Here is a 21,781-nt window from a genome sequence, read left to right as displayed (position 1 = left end):
CATGGAGTAACACCATCCTACCTCACAGCCCTTATTACACCTCGCACTGCACCTCGTATCCTTCGAGCCTCCAGTACTGCTCGCCTGGTCCCTCTATCGCTAAAGGTAAAAGGAAAACATTCATCTAGACTCTTCTCCATCTTGGTCCCTCGGTAGTGGAATGAACTTCCCCTTGAGGTCAGAACAGCTCAGTCACTGAGTATTTTCAAACGACAGCTCAAGACCTTCCTCTTTAGAGAATATTTAGATTAACTTGTAATGTTCTTATTGTCTGATTTATGTATAGAAACTACAACAGAGTGAATAAAAAGGTTGTATTTATAGTTGGGGTCCTAGTGAACCAGAACTGATCACATCATCAATGGTAACTTGCAAGCACGTTGTAAGTCGCTCTGGGTAAGGGCATCTGCCAAATGCCTTAAATGTAAATGTAAATCTAAATGTAAATGTAGGTCTGAAAAACCAAGTAAGGCATTGTCTTTCTGTACTTATTTGATGGCAGTAGTTACTGTGTGAATCAGGTTACTTGGTCATTCTGAGTTGGATGAAAGAGCTCTAAAGTTAGCTTTAATTGCATATGTATGATTTAATTCCATTGCTAGTATTATTTACATCAAATCTAACACTTCCAGGAAGAGAGAGGAATAAGCAACCCTTTGTTGAGAACCTAAATGTATGCTCCCACATATTTCTGTGTGGCTGGCTGTGTCTTTAAGTGGACTTTGTGGAAGGAGTTGAGTCCCACCAGCTCCACCTACTGTCTGACTAATGGTCACCACCACCTATATAAAGGGACTTCAGCTAGTGTTCGGGAGGTCCTCCGGGAACGTGTTTGAATTATCTCCTCATTTAGGCTGTTCTTATGTTGGTTAGCTGTGCTGAGTCTGTTGTAGTATTATACACATTAACTCACTGTAAATAAAAGCACTGTTTTGTTTAGCTGTGTGTGTGTGTGTGTGTGTGTACCAGTGGGCCTCCTCCTCTCCACAATCTTGTCACGTTCTGAAAACAGAATGTGACACCCTTTCCCCACATAGGAGGGAGGTGGAAGACATAAATCCACATTGAAAAAACAATAAATTCATTTACAGTACACCATCATAAATGTTGTTTGGTTGAGTGCATTTAGCTTTAATGACAGCCTACATTAGATGTTGCATTGTTTCAATAAAATTATGCAACCATAATTTCAGTTGAGAAATTTTAATGCCACACAATTTTGCTGAAGCCAGGACTGAGCAACTGAAGCAACCCCAGATCATAGCAATGATTATTCAGGCTTGTCCAGTGGGGACTATGTATGATGGCTGCATCTGTATTTATTAAATGCATTGACATTTTATATAAGTTCTGAAGGCCATAGAGCATTTGCTGATCCAACTGGGTATTCAGATCATAACAGCAATACAGTAACTAAAGGCAAATTTAAGGCAAATCCACTGCACTGCTGTTTTTCAGTTGGTCTGTAGAGGGGGTCATTGTATAATGGAGAAACATCAGTGTAGCACTAGAGGGATGTTCTTATTTGAAATCATTTATATTTTTATTAATTTAATTAGTTATAAAAATATTAATCTAATACTCTAAATGAACTTAAGAAAAATGTGAACACATCTGTATAATCAGCAATACACTACTAAGTTAGGCATATTGTTATTTACAAGAGTGCTTTTCCTATTTGCTCTGAATTTAAGTGAAATAAGTAAAAGTTCCCTTTGATATTACTAATAATGTATGAGAAGAAACACCATTTTCATTAGTCTAATATTTATTAACCCCAAAATTTAGATAGCCCCGTACAACAAAAATTGACAATGTCAGTTGTGGGTGAAAGTAGAAAGAAAGTGAAGTGATTGTCACATGTGATACACAGCAGCACAGCACATGGTGCACACAGTGAAATTTATCCTCTTCATTTAACCCATCACCCTGAGTGAGCAGTGGGCAGCCATGACAGGCGCCCGGGGAGCAGTGTGTGGGGACTGTGCTTTGCTCAGTGGCACCTCAGCGGATCGGGATTTGAACCGGCAACCTTCTTAACCGCTAGGCCACCACTGCCCCACTGCCCCACTAATCTGTGATACCACTAATCTTTTTGTTAAAGTGAATAAAAAGACAAAAGACTACTTGATACACTCAATTTTAATAAAAATTTGGAGTCCCAGCATCAATTTCTTTTACAATTATTTACAATTAGCAAGACAGCATTTGCTATTCATGACATTACTCTTGTGAAATGCTTTCAATTATTCTGATGGTAGTTTGGCCTGTATTGTAAGAACAATTATCTTTCAATGGGTTTGATCCAGGTCATCAAAATGACAGAAATACCATACAGAGTCTCTAAAGTTCTGATTTCTGTTGTTGTTGTTTTTGGGATTAATACTTCTGGCAGCTGCAGAATTATTTAGTATAAACTGTAATGAGATTGTTGCAGTCAGTGTGCAAGATATGTAGATGAATGAAGGGGAGTGTGCAAATGTACAACTTGTGTAAATGTACAACTTTCAAACCTTATCATTTGTCACTATAGAGAGTTTAGCAGATGTGTTTGTCATTGAGGCAGTTGAGGGTAAGGTGATTAATATTTCTAAAGGCAAAAAAGCCCCCTTCAGAATTTAAGTGCTCAACATAAAATCTCTGAAACCATTCTGAGCTGCGGTTCCAAAATGTTCCACATACAGAATGGCTCAGGAAGAGCAGAACAGAATGGCTTTCAGGGCTAAATAACTGCATTTGTCTTAATTGGATTTATAGGGTTGGCCCACAGAACAACCTCAGAATAGGCAGAGGAGAGAAAGCCTGGAGTCACACATTTCTATACAACACTCTCCAGCTTCATAATAGTGTGGAAGATCACTGGTGAAACAGGTAAAAATTGTGCCCCTATTATAACCTAATAAATTCCTGATTAGTGACATTTTAAAAGGGTTTGGGGTGACCTGTGATTTCAAAGTACACTGGCAATTGTAATGGCAAACAAAAATGGAGATAAATTGGGAATCCAAAAAAAGACAATAGGAAAAACGGAACCAGACTTTACACAACAAAGGAAAATTGTGAAAAATATGTGGAGGTTAAGGAAACTAAAGGATTAAGTATTCTACATAACAGCATAATTCATATACTAAAACAAAGAAAAAGTATAAAGTAAACTGGAACTACTGAGGCATCTTTAGGCAGGTATGAGACAGGGTCATACCTGTTAAAGTTAAAACGCATCTGATTGACCTCAGTGAACACGATCCAGATGAACCATTAAACAGAAACTTACTGTTCCTGTAGCGCTTTCACACTAACACCTATAATTTCAGCCCACTTTTTATATCCTCGGTAACTGGCTGCACGTTGATTAGAGCTCATTTTTTCCTGTGCCCATGTTCCCTCATGCATCTTCCAGTGCGACCATCTTTTTGTGAATTTGTCTGAGGTCCCTCTGCAGCCTCTCTCTGTCCATTGTGGCCTGAGCATCACCGATCTGCTTCAAAGACTCGATGGCATCATGAACAACCTGGAACCCTGGAACAGAGGCAGAAGATTGCATTCCATGCTGGGCTGGAATTCTAGAAAATGTTCTTTACTCACTTTGCATTGAGTATATTTCCTTCCATATGAGTAGTGACCTCTCCATGTAACATTTGGTCAGATTAGATTAGATTTTCTAGAGACAACCCCATGGGGAATTTTGACTTCATTAAAAAGTGAGCAGCATAACACCTTTAATTAAAATGTGGTGCAGGTTGTAATAATCATCCTTTCATGCAAGACTGAGAGCATACAAGGACGTTACAATAATTCACAGTCGCCAGTTGAGGTTCAAAGTCATAGTGCTGCTGTTAGCTGCAAATGTGTTCTTCTTCATATTTCCCTTTAATATCATTAACAGTTTAACAGACCTCATTCTACGTTGACTTAATAATGTTTAGCTACAGCTATCTTTTTATCTACATTGACCTCTATTTGGAATACTTGTCATTTCACTTTGGAATTGATTTGCAGGAATGAATCACAAACTGTTTTTTTAAGACCTGTTGAAGAATTGTTCATCATGATTAAAAAGAATTTTGGCAGTCATGAGGATTCATGGACAATAAGCTGAGACATTTGCCCATCACTGTTACATAGTACAATTTTACAATATTTAGTAATTATCACACATATTTCCTAATAAGCCCAGCTCATCCTCCATGATATAATAAGCTCCTCTCCTTGGCCAGGGACAACAGAAACTTTTTCATGTTCCACAGAAACAGCTCTGCCTCTGATCTCTGCATTGAAATTGCTTCTCTGCTGTGATCTGTAGGTGCATAAGAGAGAATGTCGGTATATGTCCGGTTCTCACTGACCGGCCTGGTACTCCTTTATGACCCGGTTCAGCTCCTGCCGCAGACTGGACTCCACGGTGGCAAGGCGGGTGCTGAGCTTGCTCTCAGAATGTTTGTTTCGATTGGTGGCAAGGACTCTCTGCAGCTGAACTTGTACTTCCTCCACACGGGCAGAGAACAGAGAGAGTTTCTCCCTAATCTTCACCTCCATCTCACCCTAAAGGGAATGAAAGACAGGAAGACGGACGGAAAGAGAGAAAGCTGAATGGGCACAATTTCCCAGGACTTTGTGATTTCTGCTGATGCCCTTGTGTACAATTGATATTCTAAGGATAGAGAATGTAAAGAAGCCGAGCAGAAATGGAGGAAACGGATGCTGCTAGCACACGTTCTGACAGAAGTGGGATTAATCAGATGCATTAGAAATCAGATGTAGGGTGCATGACAGCTAGCAATCATCCCTATGCGCTCTTGCTTAGTTGAGCTTTCATTATAAGAGCATTTTTTAAAGAACATTAAAGAGGCTAAAAATAATCCACACTGCCAGATTTTGTGTTAAATACACAAGTAAACACAGTATCACATTAACTCTCGTTAACTCTCCACAGTAAATCACTGATTCCTGGTTAATGGAAGTTTACAACATATAGAGCTCACCACTCTGGTATGGCACCCTCATCTTGGTGCATTGTGAGAGAGCGGGGCAGCTGTCTCACAATGAGCAATTCTTCACAGCCTGGAATGCTGGCCTGCTGTAGTCTGTTGATTTACAATAATGAGCAGGCTGCCCATTGCCTGCAGCTCCCAACATGGCACTGATTTAATGGCCAAATATACCTTCTATCTTTCCAAACTCTGCACACATACAGTATAGTCTCAGTCTGTATTTAATTCTGTAAGACTATGTCTGGAACAAGAGTAGAGTTTCTAGATAGTACTTAGCTCTTTGCTACTGAGGGTTGCTGAATTTGCAACCTTTACCATCTGTTTGTGCAGCAGCATCTGTGTCTGCTCACGGCTCTGCAAATGTGTACATTCAGAATTTTGTATCCTCTCCTCCGTCCACCTCCTCAGCCGACCAATCTCTCCCTGCAGTTCCCGCACCCTACCACCAGTTCTATATAAACACACAAAAATTATGTCATAATTAATAAAACATAAATGACAATCTCACATCCTTCAGTGTATATTTTCAAACTTCAAGGATTATAAACTTGAATGCTTCTTAGATTTAGGACTTCTCAAGTGATTTACATTTACATTTTACATTTACAGCATTTAGCAGATGTCCTCATCCAGACCACTTAAACTCAGTAGTTACAGCCCTCCTGGAGCAACTCAGGGTCTTGCTCAGAGGCACAACAGTAGTAAGTGGGGCTTGAACCTGTGACATTGTGGTCTTCTGGTCATACAGTGCAAGCAGAAAGTATTCACAGCCCATCACTTTTTCACCATTGTGTTACAGTCTTATTCCAAAATAGATAAAAAAATACCTCAGAATTATACACTCAACACTCCATAATGACTACATGAAAAAGTTTATTTATATATTTTTTCATTTTAGTTCCCCTTGATCATCCTTGAGATGTTTCTGCAGCTTGATTGGAGTCCAGCAGTGGAAAAACAGTTGATTGGACATGATTTGGAAAGGCACACACCTTCTATATAATGTCCCACAGTTGACAGTTCATGTCAGAGCATAAACCAAGCATGAAGTCAAAGGGATTGTGTGTAGACCTCAGGATTATTTTAAGTCACAAATCTGGGGAAGGTTACAGAAAGAATTCTGATACTTTGAATGTCCCAATGAGCACAGTGGCCTCCATCATCTGTAAGTGGAAGAACTTCAATACCACCAGTTCTACCTAGAGCTGGCTGGCCACTTAAACTGAGCGACTGGGGGAGAAGGGCCTTTATCAGGGAGGTGACCAAGAACCTGATGGTCACTCTGTTAGTGACCATCGGTGGACAGAGGAGAAATGTCTGGACAACCATCTCTGCAGAATCCACCAATCAGACCAAAAGCCACCTGACAGACTCTGGTCTTTGGTATGAATGCCATATGTCACTTTTGGAGGAAACCAGGCACCGCTCATCACCAGGCCAATACCATCCCTATAATGAAGCATGGTGGTGGCAGCATCATGCTGTGGGGATGTTTGTCAGTTGCAGGAACAGGGCGTCAGGATAGAAGGAAAGATGACTGCAGCAATGTACAGAGACATCCTGGATGAAATCCTGCTTCAGAGCACTTTTGAAAGATGATTCATCTTTCAGCAGGACAACAACCCTAAGCACTCAGTCCAGATATGAAAGGATTGTCTTCAGGACAACTCTGCGAATGTCCTTGAGTGGCCCAGCCTGAGCCCAGACTTGAATCCAACTGGACATCTCTGGAGAGATCTTAAAATGTCTGTGCACCAATGCTTCCCATCCAACCCAGCTTGAGAGGTGCTGCAAAGAGGAATGGGCGAAACCCAGCCAGGATAGGTGAGCCAAGCTTGTGGCATCATATTCAAAAAGACTTGAGGTTGGTTGTAATTGCTGCCAAAGGAGCATTGACAAAGCATGTTATGTCTGAGTGTTTTTTTTTCTTTAATAAATTTGCCAAAACCTCAAATAACCTTTTTTCACATTGACATTATGGGGTGTTTTGTGTAGAATTATGACGAAACGTGTGTGACCCACTAGACTACTATCACCCACATAGAGTGTTTCTATGAGTTTCTGTGTGATCACAGAACAAACACCATGGTTGTAAAACAAGGTTGTAAAACCATGGATTTTTTAAAATTGGATTTGCCATTGTAAGACACAGCTGAATGCAGCGCACAGTGCACACAATCCTCCTTTCGTGACAAGTGGCTGGACAGCCATGAATGGCTGGGCACATCGATCATTTGGGTTCTGCTTCCCCCCAATGCTATTGAGAAGGCAACAGACCTCTTTCAACAACAAATCGAAATATCAAGAAACCTACTGACTCCATGGATGATTATTGGTGTAATTGAAAAGATCGGCTGATACATGGATCATTTAATATTTGACCCATATATCAGCCATTGAAATGCCAGAAGTATTCGTTTGATTTTGTTTGGGCCTTTCAGTATGACAGACCATTTGCTATTGTGTAACCCTATGATTTGACATAAGGGACGAGTCGATGCCGCCAACGGGGGTTTCGAAAACGTGGAAAAACCGGGTTCTCATTTACATTTACACCATTTATCAGACGGTCTTTTCCAGAGGGACTTACAATCAGTAGTTACAGGGACAGTCACCCTGGAGCAACTTAGGGTTAAGTGTCTTGCTCAGGGACACAGTGGTAGTAATTGGGATTTGAACCTGGGTCTTTTAGTTCATAGGCGAGTGTGTCACCCACTAGGCTACAACCACCCTAAAATTAGGAAAAAAGCATACATACAAAGACATGTCTTATGTCATCTCATAGATCTCGCCAAGACCAACGTCTCTGTCTCTGTCCATTTTACAGATCACGCACAATTTTGGAAAAACAAAAAAGTGTCAATGGGTGAATTTTTTAAAAATTTCTTTATTTATTATTTCAGTCACTTTTTTGGCACTTAATGCGGGTCATACCGAAGCATGCACACCGGGCAAGCTGTGAGGTGTGTTATTACTTTTATAAGTGATTGGAGTGGGCGTGGCCGAGCTATTAACACTCAAACAGGGTCATTTCCCCATTGGAATGCATTGAATGCTAATTTTAGCATTGGTAGCATTTTTTAAATGGGGCCCCTTTTAAGTGGTAAACGTCACCAAATTGAATGTGATGTGGCCACGCTCTTTTAGCATTTTTACATTAGCATGCTAGTATGCACATTTTTGAACATGCTCCAAAAATCTCCTAAAGTCACCTGTTCGATCGGTTAATTTAGTTATTCCGCCTGCTCTTACAGCTGACACTAGCTCTGGAGGCCATGTCTGCTGCTTCGACCAACACCCGGACAGGCCCATCAAAATTTCTCTTGGAATTTTGGTTTCTAGTTATACTAAACCTGTGTCCATGAAAACCATTCATTAATGCACCTCAGATGATTGAATGTATTTAACAGACTCACTACAGTTATTGGAAACTCCTTAAGATAATTAAAAAAAACAAATGAAGCTGTGTCAAACAATCAGCAGTATGCCAGTATGGTTTTAAATGTATGATTTGTCACAACATTTTGATGTCACAACCATGCTGGCATGACGAGGCAGGTGCACGGAGAGGAGGATGAAGAGGTGACGAGAAGACGAGGAAGGAAGGATGCAATCGCATGACGTCACGAAACCGGGGTTTAATTGTGAAGTACAGGACAGGGGAGACATCCAATGACACTGGTGAACATGGAACATAACATCAAAGAGCTGACCGCGAACAGAAATGAATAGGGCAGCTTTATACCTTTGACACAGGTGAAAACGATTAGGGATCATTACACATGACAAACGTAAAACGCCGTTCCAGATCCCGGACCGGAGTAACCCCTTTCGGACCAGATCATGACATTTGACTTATTTTAACTATGTTTAACATATCAAAATATCAATACTCATTGACTATGGTGGGTGGTACATTTTAGGCAGTCATTGTAAGATTGCTTTAATGATTGCCTTTATGAAAATAACATAAAACTTGTGAAAAGTTGTTCACACACTGAACACATGAATGAATGATGGGTTTGTAATATAGTGATTAAACCATCTGTTAGCAATTCCCCAACAGTCTGGAGGCTCCAGGTCACTTCCTGTATATGAGAACTCTGCCACTCAGCTCTGTGTGTTACCCTGTGTGTGCAGTACCTCCTGCCTCAAAACCAGGCATCAGAAAACACACCTACTGTTTTCTGCTCTGCATGTTTGTTCTCACAAGGATACAAGGAAAAGCCTTTTGTATTATGTCATGGCATAAACAACTGGTGGAAATTTTAAAATCAAAAGAGCACCTACTTCACATCCAAGTGTTGTATGTCTTTGCTCAGGTCAGTGGTGGTACAGCTATGAGAGAGAACCTGTGTAGCCTGGGTGTTCTCCATCTTCATCACAGCCTGGGAAAGCTGGGAAACAGAAGCAATTTCACAATGGAGTTTATGTGCACACTCTCAAAGTCCCACTGTGATTAGTGTGATTACTGTGATCTTGTGATTACTGTGTTATGTTTTAGGATCTTGATCCCATTTTGATTATTCTTTGATTTTTCTTCTGTTTTTGTTTATGCCTTCATACTTGGGAACTCTGTCCCATGACAACTTATCAGTAATGGGGGCATCACACACTATATACTATCTTTCACCACCACCTGGTCTGTTAAGTCTCCAAAGCAACATTCTGTCATGAAAACATACATGAGACGTGAAATAGAAGCCTCTTGCAAACTTCCAAACAACCCAAACAAGCATTACGAGAAGTAATTGTCAAGAAATGGATTCGACACCTCTTTCCTTCATCCTGTAGCCACGCTCTGATGGATTAAAGATCATTTTGACCAAAAACTTACTATGCTAGATATCTAGTTGCAATTGGCAAAAGTCTTTGACCCGGCTCACACATCCTGATCAAACTCTGCAAAGCCTCAGAACTCGCATTTTGGTTGGTGACTACCAGTGACCAACAATAGTGGCTAAAAATGGTCTAATTTAAGCATCCACAGATCAATGCAAGTGTCTTGCTCCAGAAAAGTTGTTATTGGAATATTTTAACTAGTTTGATCTGATTTGGTAGGTTTCAGCTATCCATTGTTAGGTACTGCATCATGGATGAATGCATTAATTATATCTTTAATTATGGGCTAAAATCTGTGTAGTTCAAATTGCCAGAGCACCTGCTGCGTTTGGTAACATCAGAAACGTCTTGTGAGAAATAGAGAGAAAATTAAGTTGTGCTCTCGAGAACAACTTTTGTTTTCTCAAGAAAACAGGAAAATTACATTGTGATCTGGTGATAACAAAGCAAAAAAAGGTGAAATTTCATGTCCTCTATGGACTTCCGTAGTTTGATCATGTTACTTTATAATTATCTGGTTCATACGCCACTAGCCAACTATCACCATTTAGTAATTTACACATTACAAATTAGGTGGTCACTGAAATCTCACACTGTTGGTCACCTTTATGAATCATTGAGGCTATGGCTTGGGTAAAGGGTTGTAGACTTACCTGTGTCTCAGCATGTTCCCCTACTTTAGCTGTGCTCCCCTTAATCAGAACCTGGCTTGTTTTTCCCTCGTTCTTACAACAGCTTTCACAGAGTGAGTGCTCCTTGGAGGCATTGGCACTAACATGCCCTAAACTGAATCCCTTCTCTTTCAATTACCTTCATGCCCCCAGCACTGTGCGGTAATGTGGTCCAATGTGAGTGATTTGCAGCTGGTCCTCCAGTAGGGAGTCATGCTGGTAGTGAGGTGAGGGAGGTGAAAATGAAAAGTGTGCACCTGGTGTGAAGAGCAAAATCTCTTGGGATGAACAATTTCTCACTTCTACCTGGTCCTGTGACCAGATGAGGTATGGGGTGAAGGCTATAATGCATGCGGAATATAATTCAATTTCAGATTTACATTTGTCCATACTTCTTTCTCATGTATTTCTGATTTGCTTGTGTATTTCCCTCATTTTCTAACCCAAAGCTTCTGGTTGTTGCAGTTCATTAACAGTGACAAGCATATAATAAAATACACAGTATTTCTACGTCATTATCAAAATATTCACAAAGTAGTATTCAGCTTCAGCCCAGATGTATTGTTCAGACCTAGAAACTAAAAGCTGCTTCCAATCTGGAACCAGCACACAAAGGAGTATGTTCTTCCCCCAAGCCATCAATTTAATGATCTGACCATATTACCACTGCTACATTAGTTTTCTCTGACTGTTATTACACCTTACACAACATGTATAATGTCTACTGTTACTTATTCATTACATTTAAATTTACAGCATTTATCAGACACCTTCATCCAGAACGACTGACAATCAGTAGATACAGGGACTTTTCACCTGGAGCAACTCTTGCTCAGGGGCACATGGTAGTAAGTGGGTTTTGAATGTCTGACTTTGTGTTCTTCTGGTTTAAAGGCAAGTGTATTACCCACTAGGCTAATACAACCCTATTCTGTACTGTAGACACATTATGTTTGTTGTATTCATATTGTGTCGTCCTGTCTTTCTATATATTGAATTAGTATAGAGTAGTTTCTTGCATTCGTTTTGCATTGTTTCATATTGCTTTATTTTATTACATTGTTTACAATATTGTGTTGCTTGAGCGACACCATTGGCCAGAATCAAACTCCTTGTGTGTGTTGCATATTTGGCCGGCTAATTGTGATTCTAATTCAGAGCTCTTTATGGATTTTATTTGTACTGGCCACTTTATAAGAGACTGCATGTGCCTGTACGGTCAAAGCCCATTGAGACTGTGTGTGTGTGTGTGTGTGTGTATATATAATTTATTTTCGGTATACAGTATATATGAAATAAATGATGTTTGTTATTGTACTCATGGGAACATTCTCTAAAGATGGTGTCAAGATTTGCTTGTAAAAGATGTTCTCACCTTAAAGTCAGTATCTTTCAGGCGAAGCTCCAGGATAGAGCGAATCTCCTGAACTTCCTTTTGAAGCTTCTGGACCTCCATTCTGACCACACCCAACTCTCCGGCAAGGCTGGTGATGCTGGCATCACACCTGCAGTACCACAGAAGAGAGAGCTGTGCTTTGCATAACCACCTGCAGCTGACACAGTGTTTGCATATCCCTGGAGAACCACATAGGTATGGATGCTGAATGGAGGCAAAATAAGTTCCAGGCACATTTCCATGTAATTTTGCCATTAAATTTCCACATATAACAGCCCAGAAATAATGTTTACTAATTAGTATGAGCTGAACTTAGTGCAACTCATCTTTCAATTCATAAATAAAAAATTTACATTTTAATTATTATTGATTCACTATAAATCATTAGAATAATGCACTGGAAACCAGCAGAACATTTTGAAGTACTGTTTCTTTTTCATAAACAGCATTATCCATTGTCAGTTTTTAACTCAACTGCACATAATTGACTCCATTGGGTTAACTATGATCCTGTGTGATAGGCTTGTCAATGTACTGTTTAATGAGTAATTGCTCAGTGCATATGATGTATTGTTTTAATAAGGAGTTGGACACAAGGGAAAACAGTGATTTGTGGATTCCAGTATATGTCTGTTGGTAAAAGATAAGACCCATCTGAGGCCCTCCAGTTACATAACACATGAGCCCACCCTGGCAAGTCCATAATTAACGAACAGCTCTTTATATGCCGCCTGTAAAAAGAGAAAAGCACACAGAGTGTCTCCCGATCCTTTGTTAACACCATCTGTCTTGCCCACCACCCACACACAGCTAATCTACACTTTTATTTTTAATCTGATCATATATACAGGTCAGATCATCAGTGGATCCTTAAAACCTATATTATTTAAGCAATGAACACCAGTTTGCAATTTTACATTGGACATTATATTTGGCTTACTATAACATTACTGACAAATATACAAAAATCACATTTGGCAAATCACTTTCCCCTTGCTGTAAAGTATCAAAGTACTGAAGAGATGTCTTTCCGGGGTCAGGAAAAAGACCCATTTCTACTGAAGAGACAATCCTATCTAAAGCCCCTTAGTCAATGAACAGTCCAGAAATTGCATGAGATTAGCAAAGTATTACAAAGAAGATGAAGAGCAATCCAAACACATGAGCAGTAATCCAAATCAAGAGTCAACAAAAAAAATTCTAAAAAGGTGGATAAAATGTAAAAGAAAATTGGTGGTATAAGACATGATCAAACCACTGACAACTTTTATGGTTCATCGTCCCACTTTGTAATTTTTTGGTAGGTTTTGTTGAGTTGGATGCCCTTTGTTAAATGAATGTTATTACATTCATTACTGCTTGTATAAAGTTCATGATAAAGTGACTAATTCAACTTTAAACAGACATCAGATGCACTGAAACTGCATTGTAACTGAATTGTACTGGATTATCAAAAGATCTGGGCAATGGTCCAAACTATCAAAAAGAAAATTAAAAAAGCACGAACATGCTGTGAAACATTCAAACAGTAGAGCAGCAGCAGGGGCACGGACAAACAAAACATTTCTGTTGCTTTGACAATGGTTTCTAAAAAGAAAGCGATGTGTACAATGTGAAGAGACTGAACTGTACATGACGACATTGGGATAATAAAACTACCTGGCAACCCTTCCCCGGAGGTCTCCAATTCCCGCCTGGTTTTTCTGGTCCAGGCTTTGAACTGCAAGAGAGGTTCCAGATGCAAGTCTATCTCTTTGAGAAATCTGGGCCTCCAACGCCTGAGAGAGAGGGAAAAAACATTCTTACAAGGAGAAATGTAGATTTGTATATTGGATTTTTTTTATTGTATATCCTAAATTAATATTGTGAATAGTAAGAACTGGGAAAGTAGATATCTAACATGTGCATCTAACAATATTAAGAATATATTTTGTTTGAAAGTTGAGTCATGGCAACTGGACTTCTTTCTTTTAGGTAGAGACGTCTCATTCTGCATCCACAGAACTTTGCCAATCAGATGCAGAATGAAACGTCTCTACCTTAAAGAAAGAAGTCCAGTTGCCATGACTCAACTTTCAGACATATTCACCTGAGAATCTTCACAGACAATATTAAGAATATTACTGGAGATTTGTAGAATACTCCTTCTGGATATCTGAAACGGAAAGCCCAATAGATGTGAATGGGAAAGAATGATGTGTGTATATCTCAAAGAGCAACTGTGGATGGGTAGAATTTTGTTGTGGATATCTGAAATGTTCATTTTGACTAGAAGTAGACTGAAGTACATATCCATTCTAGCTATTAAATGTTAAAACCATTTGCCATATGAGTCTCCTAGTGAGGTTCAATGTTTCATTCCATAATGACAATAATTAGCATCCCATTCACATAGGAAGTGACCACGTAATCACAGAGACATATTTGTTGAGTTTTGTGATATCAGCTCGACAGATTGTGCCTATGATCAAACAGAAGATATACAACATTCACTGCAATGTGATTAAAAACACTATGCTGTAATTTGACTATTTAATTCATTTACATACCACTGACTTATTGCACCACAAGGATTTGAGCAATTTTTTTGTGATTTATCCTTCATTTCCCTGGCTTACATAATGGACAATATTATTTCCAAAGTGGCCTAAATGGGTCTTTTGGCATTGATTCCAAATAGGTTTGACTGGGTTAACTGGATGACTGTAAAAAATGTTTTGCTTACACTTGAAGAATGTCTATTGCAAAGCAGAATCACTGTGATTCTCTCCACCATCTCAGAGTAATCAAATTGGCCCAGTTAGACAGCTACTGATGCCTTACATCTTACATTTCGACACCCTCAGCCTGAAGGTGTTCAACTCATCACTGCAGTTCCAAACCCAGTGAGGTGCAGTAAACTATAACAGCAATAAATAATATAAACATCAATAAACGGTGTAAAATAGAGCCAAAAAAACCTTGATGTTTGAAGTAACTAGCCTTTTTTTGAAACTTAAATGATGTTGGTTAATTTGGGTAATGAAACACTATATACAGGTCCCACCAGAGCAGAGGCAGATGCCACTCTGCTGTGCTCAGGCCATCCACCTCCTGATGCAATAGATTGTTCACACAATGTCTCTAATGCCAGTGAGGGAAGCCAGTTAATTTTCCCAAAACCCTTTCTTAGTTTCAATGGAATTGTTAAGAAATTAAGACATTAGACATGGATACATCCCAACATTTGTGAATAAACTTATATTCAACAAATGTAATTGGCTAATTCTGGTAATTTGATTTTCTTCCCTCCTCTTGCTCATCCTTTGAACAATCAGCAGTGTAGTGTATTGCTGGAAAATTGAAATCGGGATACTCATCTATTTTAGTACCAAACTGACTAAAATGGTGTCATTCCATCTCATTCTAGCTTCTTGTGATTTTGTCAAGCTGTGCTGTGATGTCGCTCCCTCCAGAAAAGCTCCAATACCTGAATGTCCCTGCTGAGCTGCTTGACAATGTGAGTGATGGTGTGTACATGGTTTTCCAGCAGCCTGCGAGAGGTGGCCTCCATCACCACAGAACCCTGGGTGGCCTGGAGGCTGGTTGTCATGTCCTCCTTGATGTGCAGTGCTTGTTCCAGCAACATCGCCAGCATCCGATCTTGACCACTCAAATGGGCTGGCCTGTGATGGCAGACAGCCGTGGGAACTCTGGATCATGCAATGATGTTGAGATAAGCCAGTCAGGGCCCACTGTTATCACTAAATGTTAGACCGGGTGTCAGTTTAGATTTTCTTTGTCTTTGTTCCAGTGATCTTTACCCTACAGACTGGGCCCTTTGGTCATCACTCTGGACTCTCAGCAGTAGGGACACACCCCCTACATACAGCTCCCTGGGTGCCTTTCATGCCATAGTGATGGAATAAATGCCGGGGACACATTTCGTTGCGTAATTTTGTTGAGTCTGACAATCTGACAATCAACAAAACTGAAAATGAAGCAGATGCACATAAGCCTGAAAACTAGAAGACCTGTAGAAGATCTGTTTGTTTATAACCACGCCCCAAGGATGGCTGCAAATGAGATCTTCCATTGATTACCTGCCACATGGGACTGTGCTATCCTGATTTGGTTTAAGTAACTTAACAAACAGCAAACAATTCAGAGAAAGGGGCCTGAGATGCCAATTTTTTTATGTTTTAGAGAAAAGAAATGTGACATAGTTGGGCTTTTCAGTGTGATCTCATAAATGTCTCATAAAAGCTGAAGGTTTTTCATAAATAAAGATTGATCTTACTTGTCAGGAATGGGACCGAAACTCTGGATTGTGGTTTCTTGTGACATTTTTCCTCTGATGGTGTATGGTTTGGTGTATGTCAGCTTCTGGGAAAAGTTATGCAACAGTTAATTAACACATTACTCAAACTAAACCTGGAAAGTAACAAAATCAACAGATATTTAAATTATTTAGAATTAATGATATTATTTTAGTTTTGTACAATTTTTATAGCTCACTGTTATCTCCCCAAACTTATTCCACCTTAAAATAAGAAATTCAGTAATTAATATATTTTAACAAAATACAAATGATGCTACTGAAACAATGACCAGTACTATTATTAATTTAGCTGAAAAGGTACCTTATGACATTCTACAAGTCTTATTTCAGAAAGCCCCTTTATGTGAAAAAAATGGCTTCAGATAAAAAATAAGTTATTTCCTACTTACATTTTATCTTGTGACCACAACCCCTGAGTCTATTGTACAGATCCAACGATTGGCTTGTTTGTAATGTGTGGTCACTTAGATACTGCAGTAAATGCATGTTGTGTTTCCCAGTAAACTTGGCAACCGGATAAAAAGACACTGACGTTTACCTATATGTGGTACTGATCATGTTATGTTGTGAAGCCCAGCATTTTACAGAAATCCTACAATCCTTTTTTTTTTTTACATTTAACACAATTTGAACATATTCAATTCTTTGTGATTCTATTCTTTATTTGAAGGAGGCATCTTTGTGAGATACACACGATGGAGTTCACCACTTCTTTTCAGAGAGTGTAGGCTCACCAAATCATATTTAAATAGCCTCTAACACCTGAAAATGATCGTCCGGTGTCAATGCAAACATCATTAAATTTTAGCCCAAGCAGAAGTGCATGGAAAGACACTTTGTACATTTGTTCCAAGCTTCTCTCAGATGATTCTTAGAAACCAAAGTGTCACTGCAGTAGCATGTAGGACAGGGCAGAAGAAATGGACACACTTGCACGACTTCACGAAAACAGGCTATTTACACAAAAGCACATCATACAGGATAGAGTACAAGACATCCAAAATAAATTGACCTGACACGGACTAGACAACATGAGGCCATATTTACGGAAGACCAGGTGCAGACAAGCAGGAAATTGGGACAACAGGAATCTCCGGACCGGAACGTGGAGCCGGAGTACCATGACCATGACACGAATTTACTCAAAATTACTTGAGCTCACTCTGCACATTAGGTTGAAATTCTAAAGGACTGACTTTGGAGCAAAATGATAACATTCCCTTTTGTACTGTCACTGGAGTGACAGAAATGGTTGTACATGGGCAATAACCTGGGATTAAACCAACGGGACAACCTCTTGTCTACATGTCCAGGTTACAGTTCTATTGTTTCTATTTAGCCAGAGGAATAGCTTGTACAGATTGAGGATTTAAGGTTGGCTTGGATGGATGATTATCCATCTGCCTTTATTTCTGAAAGCAAAACAGCAGCACAGATTTTACAGCAAGACTTTCACGTTGGTAAAGTTTTTTTTGTTGCATGTTCACTTTTGCTGCTCAGAAATGAAATAGTACAAGATGTTTCCCTTAATGTAAAGAAATAGTGCATTAAGCATTAGTGAAGACCACTGGGTTTATGCGTGTTTATGAGGTATGATGCAGTGAAATAGGGCACACACAGCCCAGTGACCCATGGTTACCAAGTCAAACAGAGTGTTAACCATCTGTCCATAATGAATGGCTTAGTTACAAATAAAGAGATTATCTGATTGTTATAATGTCGTATTTTCAAAGGAATGTGTTTTTCAATTTTAAAACCAAATAGTAATGCAAAATAAGAGTGTGGCTGTTATTGTGACACATAATTACATATGTAATTACGTATGTATGCAGGATGAGACCTCAAACTATCATAGTGAAATGCACCATATGCTTAGTGCTAGAGCAGAATTCATTGCTTTGACCTTTCACCTATGGAATATTCAGTGACTATTAATACTTTTTTTAATCCTCTTGTCAACGCTGAACATGATCAAATGCCCATAGATTCTTAATAAGAACAGTCCAAATGTTATGACATCTTGCCAAATTTATATGTGTCATATATTATAATATTCATTACTGCCTACTGACAGGGGTTTTTTGCTGAGGAAAGGTGCCCCAACCCTGCCAGCCTCCTGCACTCTCTGTCCGTGCGCTCTGTCAGATCCTTGCATCCCTTTTTCTGAGTTTGACAGATGGAACGACAGCGGAGTGGCTCTGGCAGTTTATGCCTGGTAATTTTCACTCACCAGGGGAAAGCTTTACATGGTTCAAACTTTGGAATTTCTCCAATTCTAGATTTGCGTTTTACATTTACAGCATTTATCAGAGTAGTAAGTGGGGTTTGAACCCGTGACTTTGGGGTTCATAGCTGAGTGATAGAAGTCATGCAACCATAATCGGACATTGCACACATGTAGTAATATTTTCATCTCATTTTAAACCATTTCTGTATTTGCATATCACATCTGACATTTACACATTTACAATTTCAGCAGATCATGGAGGTTAAAACTCTACAGATGGCTTACAGGAATTGTGGGTACAGCTGTTTATATTTGACACCTGTGTAGTTCTGTAAAGCCGGGACGTTCAGAACACACACACACACACACACACACATGCTGTTTCACTCAGTGGTTTGTGTAGATTACACAGTACTATTTATTTATGGAATGTACGTTTATTATTATTTATGATTCTAAAGCTAACTCTTGTGTGCAGGCTATGTTTTGGTGCAGTTTTAATCTGATGTGGAATATAACATGTAATAAGTATTGTGATTGTGTGGTGGCTGATGTAACAGGAAAATCTTGCACAATTAACAACAAAGTACTTTTATTTAAAACCAGGAACCAATTAAGAGGAAAATATATTTTTGGTATTTTTAACTAAATACAAATGCTGCTACTGAAACAACTACCAGTAGTATTATCATTTTAGGTGAAAAGGATGTTTTGTTAATTGAATTTAAAATGAGTCAATTCAGCTAAATAATTTCCCCCCAAAAGTCTCAAATCATATGATAACCATTCGAATGGCAAGATTGTCCCACATGATGGCATGAAAACAAAAGAATAATGAAAACTGTTCTGCATTCTGCATTCGGTTTTGTAACAGGAAAATCGACAAAAGTACTTTTATTTTTTGCGCTGGGGCTTATATTCCGGAGCCGGTTAATGGGAAAACGTTCCACTCTGTTTCCTCGGACTCCGACCCCACGAGAGACGCTCCAATTGCGATTTGGGCGGCGGTGTGGGGTGGTGTGCGGTGCAGATCAGCTGTCCCCTCCGCGCTGAACAGCGATCGCAGTGTGTGTGTGTGTGTGTGTGTGTGTGTGTGTGTGTGTGTGTGTGACGGCCGCTACACCGCAGACTGGCGGGCTGCTGCACGGGGACTATGGAGGAGAAACGCAAGGATGGAGACGCGGACGCCTCGTCCTCACAGAGACGGACGTGGAGAAATTTCCCCAAACCTTTCCTGAGTCCGAAACTGGGCTCGGAGCGGCGCGGCGACGACGCGAAGAAGGAATCGGGCTTGTGGATGTTCAAGCGCAAAAAGAAACAGGTTTTGGACCGCGTCTTCTCCTCGTCCCAGCCCAACCTCTGCTCCACGCCGCCGCCGCCGCCGTTCGAGGGCGACCCGTCGCCCCTCTCCGTCACGCCGGACGCGGGCGGCGGGAGAGCGCGGCCGGTGTCCCCGCTGGTGGCCGCGGACGGCCGGTCCGCCGGCAAGCCGGAGCTGGCCGGACACGGGAGCCCCAAGCTGACCGTGTGTCACCTGGTGATGTCCCACCAGAAGAGCTCGTCCTTGGGCTCGGCGTGCTTCGAGAAACTAGTGGTCGACTCCGACGTCAGCAGCGAGGACGAGCTGCGTAAAAACGCCAGCGATTCGGTAAGCGCGCGCGCTTTACGGTCACGGTTCCGAGCGCCTTTTAGAGCCGCCCGGCTCCGGGCAAGGACGCGGGTCGGAGATGAACCGCTAAACCGACCCAGCGCGGCGGTACAACTGGTAGTACCAGCGGCGTGCGACGCAACTTCGGTCCCGCTTCCGCGTGTGTTGTTCCGGTTTGAAACAACTCACGTTTCGCCGGCGTGGAAGCACGGGGACGTCCTACATTTGAGTCGTGACATGAGCGCCCACGGCGAAATAGATGTCCTCCTTACTAAACGATGTCCCCTGACTAAACTGTCCCCCGCCAAGTTGCCAGGTCACGCCGGAGTGGGGAGCAGCCTTGCCTGTGAAAACAAACCCGATAGGGACATGGAGCTCTTGGCTCTCGGATGAGCCTTAACGAGGAGCGTGTCTGAGACTCGGCTGTAACGTTTGACCACTTCATTTTGCTATAAATGGGGCGAATGGTAGTATTTACATTAGTAAACTTACAGCAAAAAATGCGCTTATAATGAGAGGACTTGGCAACACAGTACTAATAGCAGCAGAACTGTTTGGCGCAGCAGCGCCTGGGTCATGTCATGACGTCACAACCACGCAAAAGGCCTAGTAGAATATGATCCAGGATTCGGACCAGGCCTACACTGTCCAGAAGAACAGACCCAAACCTGTAATGGCCTACATCAGAGACAATCACCCTCTTGCTTGGACCTTGTCTTGTATTTGAGCTTTTCATCCTGTAGGGTGCACTGACCTTCTACTAGGGTATCATTAACAGACAGTCATGACAGAAACTGTTTTTGTTTACACTGAATTCTTTCTATTTTGCCACATTAGTGTCTCAACAAGACGATTGTGAGGATAAGCAGGCTAAAAACATTAGATTGAAATAGCATTAAAAATAAATTATGCATGATGTTGCCTTATTTATGTTTACTGCTTTTGTTCTAAAGTAATTATACAAAGTTTATAGATCAAAGTTTTGCTTGTAAAGGATTATTACTTTTAGGCTTTTAATTTATTGTGTTTGTACAGAGAACCTTCGCTGGTTGTTCAGAAATAAGATTCACAGATTCAAAATTCACAATTAAGTTACATACTTGTAAGACAGGAGACAGGACAACAAATATGCTCACCTCAAACCACAGGTTTTGATACATACACCAAGACTAGTAAAACAAAGCACACACACACAACCCAAGGTTGGACCGACGTGGACAGGTCAAGGGTGGCACATGGCATGGATAAATGTATTATTACAGGTGAGAACAAGTCAGACCACAATACCAGGCAAACACAAAACACAGAAATGGAGCACAGACAGGTGGCTAGGAACATGGCACTTACTTAATGCAAATATTAACGCTAGTTGGAGTCTTTGCGATCTTTCTAATAGCTTGACACTTTGATTTGAATTTTGGCCAGTGCGAAAAACTGACTGCGGGCTCTCTCTGCATGTTGGATTCTGCAGCTTATGCTAAAATGACCCTAGTGATTGAGAGAACCCTGTGATTGACTGGGCGCCCTGTTATGCCAGTTATGGATGTTTGGCCCATAATGCCTATAAAGGCTAATCCAGCTTTGCAGTGTTCTTCCGAATGTGCTAACATCCAGCTGGCACAGTGGGTTCATTGTCATACATCCTTTAACACTGTGGCCTTAACTCAGGTAATATGTTGCCAAAT

The 21,781-nt window shown here is 40.5% G+C and overlaps 2 protein-coding genes across 12 annotated transcripts in view; one reads left to right on the top strand and one right to left on the bottom strand.

Annotated features, from left to right (window-relative positions):
- Nucleotides 1-2,124: 2,124 nt before the first annotated feature.
- fam81b (family with sequence similarity 81 member B) lies at nucleotides 2,125-20,377 on the bottom strand. 9 transcript variants are annotated; one of them, XM_028958114.1, is made up of 9 exons: nucleotides 20,286-20,377; nucleotides 16,180-16,262; nucleotides 15,370-15,592; nucleotides 13,560-13,678; nucleotides 11,880-12,009; nucleotides 9,282-9,388; nucleotides 5,307-5,442; nucleotides 4,347-4,542; nucleotides 2,125-3,519 (listed from the first exon to the last, which is right to left on the bottom strand). In XM_028958114.1, exons 2-9 carry the CDS (start codon nucleotides 16,224-16,226, stop codon nucleotides 3,386-3,388), a joined length of 1,092 nt encoding a protein of 363 aa, XP_028813947.1. In that variant the 5' UTR covers nucleotides 16,227-16,262; nucleotides 20,286-20,377; the 3' UTR covers nucleotides 2,125-3,385. The 9 variants fall into 9 exon arrangements, with proteins under 9 accessions (XP_028813947.1, XP_028813087.1, XP_028816319.1 ...); XM_028957254.1 differs by having other exon boundaries at nucleotides 16,180-16,265; nucleotides 20,286-20,375; XM_028960486.1 differs by having other exon boundaries at nucleotides 15,370-15,565; nucleotides 16,180-16,265; nucleotides 20,286-20,375.
- Nucleotides 19,483-21,781, top strand: part of mctp1a (multiple C2 domains, transmembrane 1a) — a 126,111-nt gene continuing 123,812 nt past the window's right edge. For 2 of the 3 annotated variants that reach the window (XM_028953351.1, XM_028953831.1), the window contains exon 1: nucleotides 19,484-20,096. In XM_028953351.1, the coding sequence (XP_028809184.1) occupies nucleotides 19,602-20,096 (495 nt within the window). In that variant the 5' untranslated portion in view covers nucleotides 19,484-19,601. Of the gene's footprint in view, nucleotides 20,097-21,781 lie in introns of all 3 variants that reach the window. The other variant, XM_029002631.1, reaches the window with a different exon arrangement.

The sequence above is a fragment of the Denticeps clupeoides genome, chromosome 1, assembly GCF_900700375.1.
Source record: "Denticeps clupeoides chromosome 1, fDenClu1.1, whole genome shotgun sequence".
Taxonomy (NCBI): Eukaryota; Metazoa; Chordata; class Actinopteri; order Clupeiformes; family Denticipitidae; genus Denticeps; species Denticeps clupeoides.
Note: the sequence above shows the minus strand (reverse complement) of the source record. Positions and strands in the feature narration are given on the sequence as shown.

Bases quoted from the DNA above. Each gene is read 5' to 3' on its own strand.
- fam81b (XM_028958114.1), bottom strand. From the start codon at position 16,226: ATGTCACAAGAAACCACAATCCAGAGTTTCGGTCCCATTCCTGACAA. The intron at 12,010-13,559 runs GTAGTTTTATTA...GTGGTACTGCAG, and splicing joins CTCCGGGGAAGGGTTGCCAG to GTGTGATGCCAGCATCACCA. The intron at 9,389-11,879 runs GTGAGAACATCT...TCTGTTTCCCAG, and splicing joins TGAAAGATACTGACTTTAAG to CTTTCCCAGGCTGTGATGAA.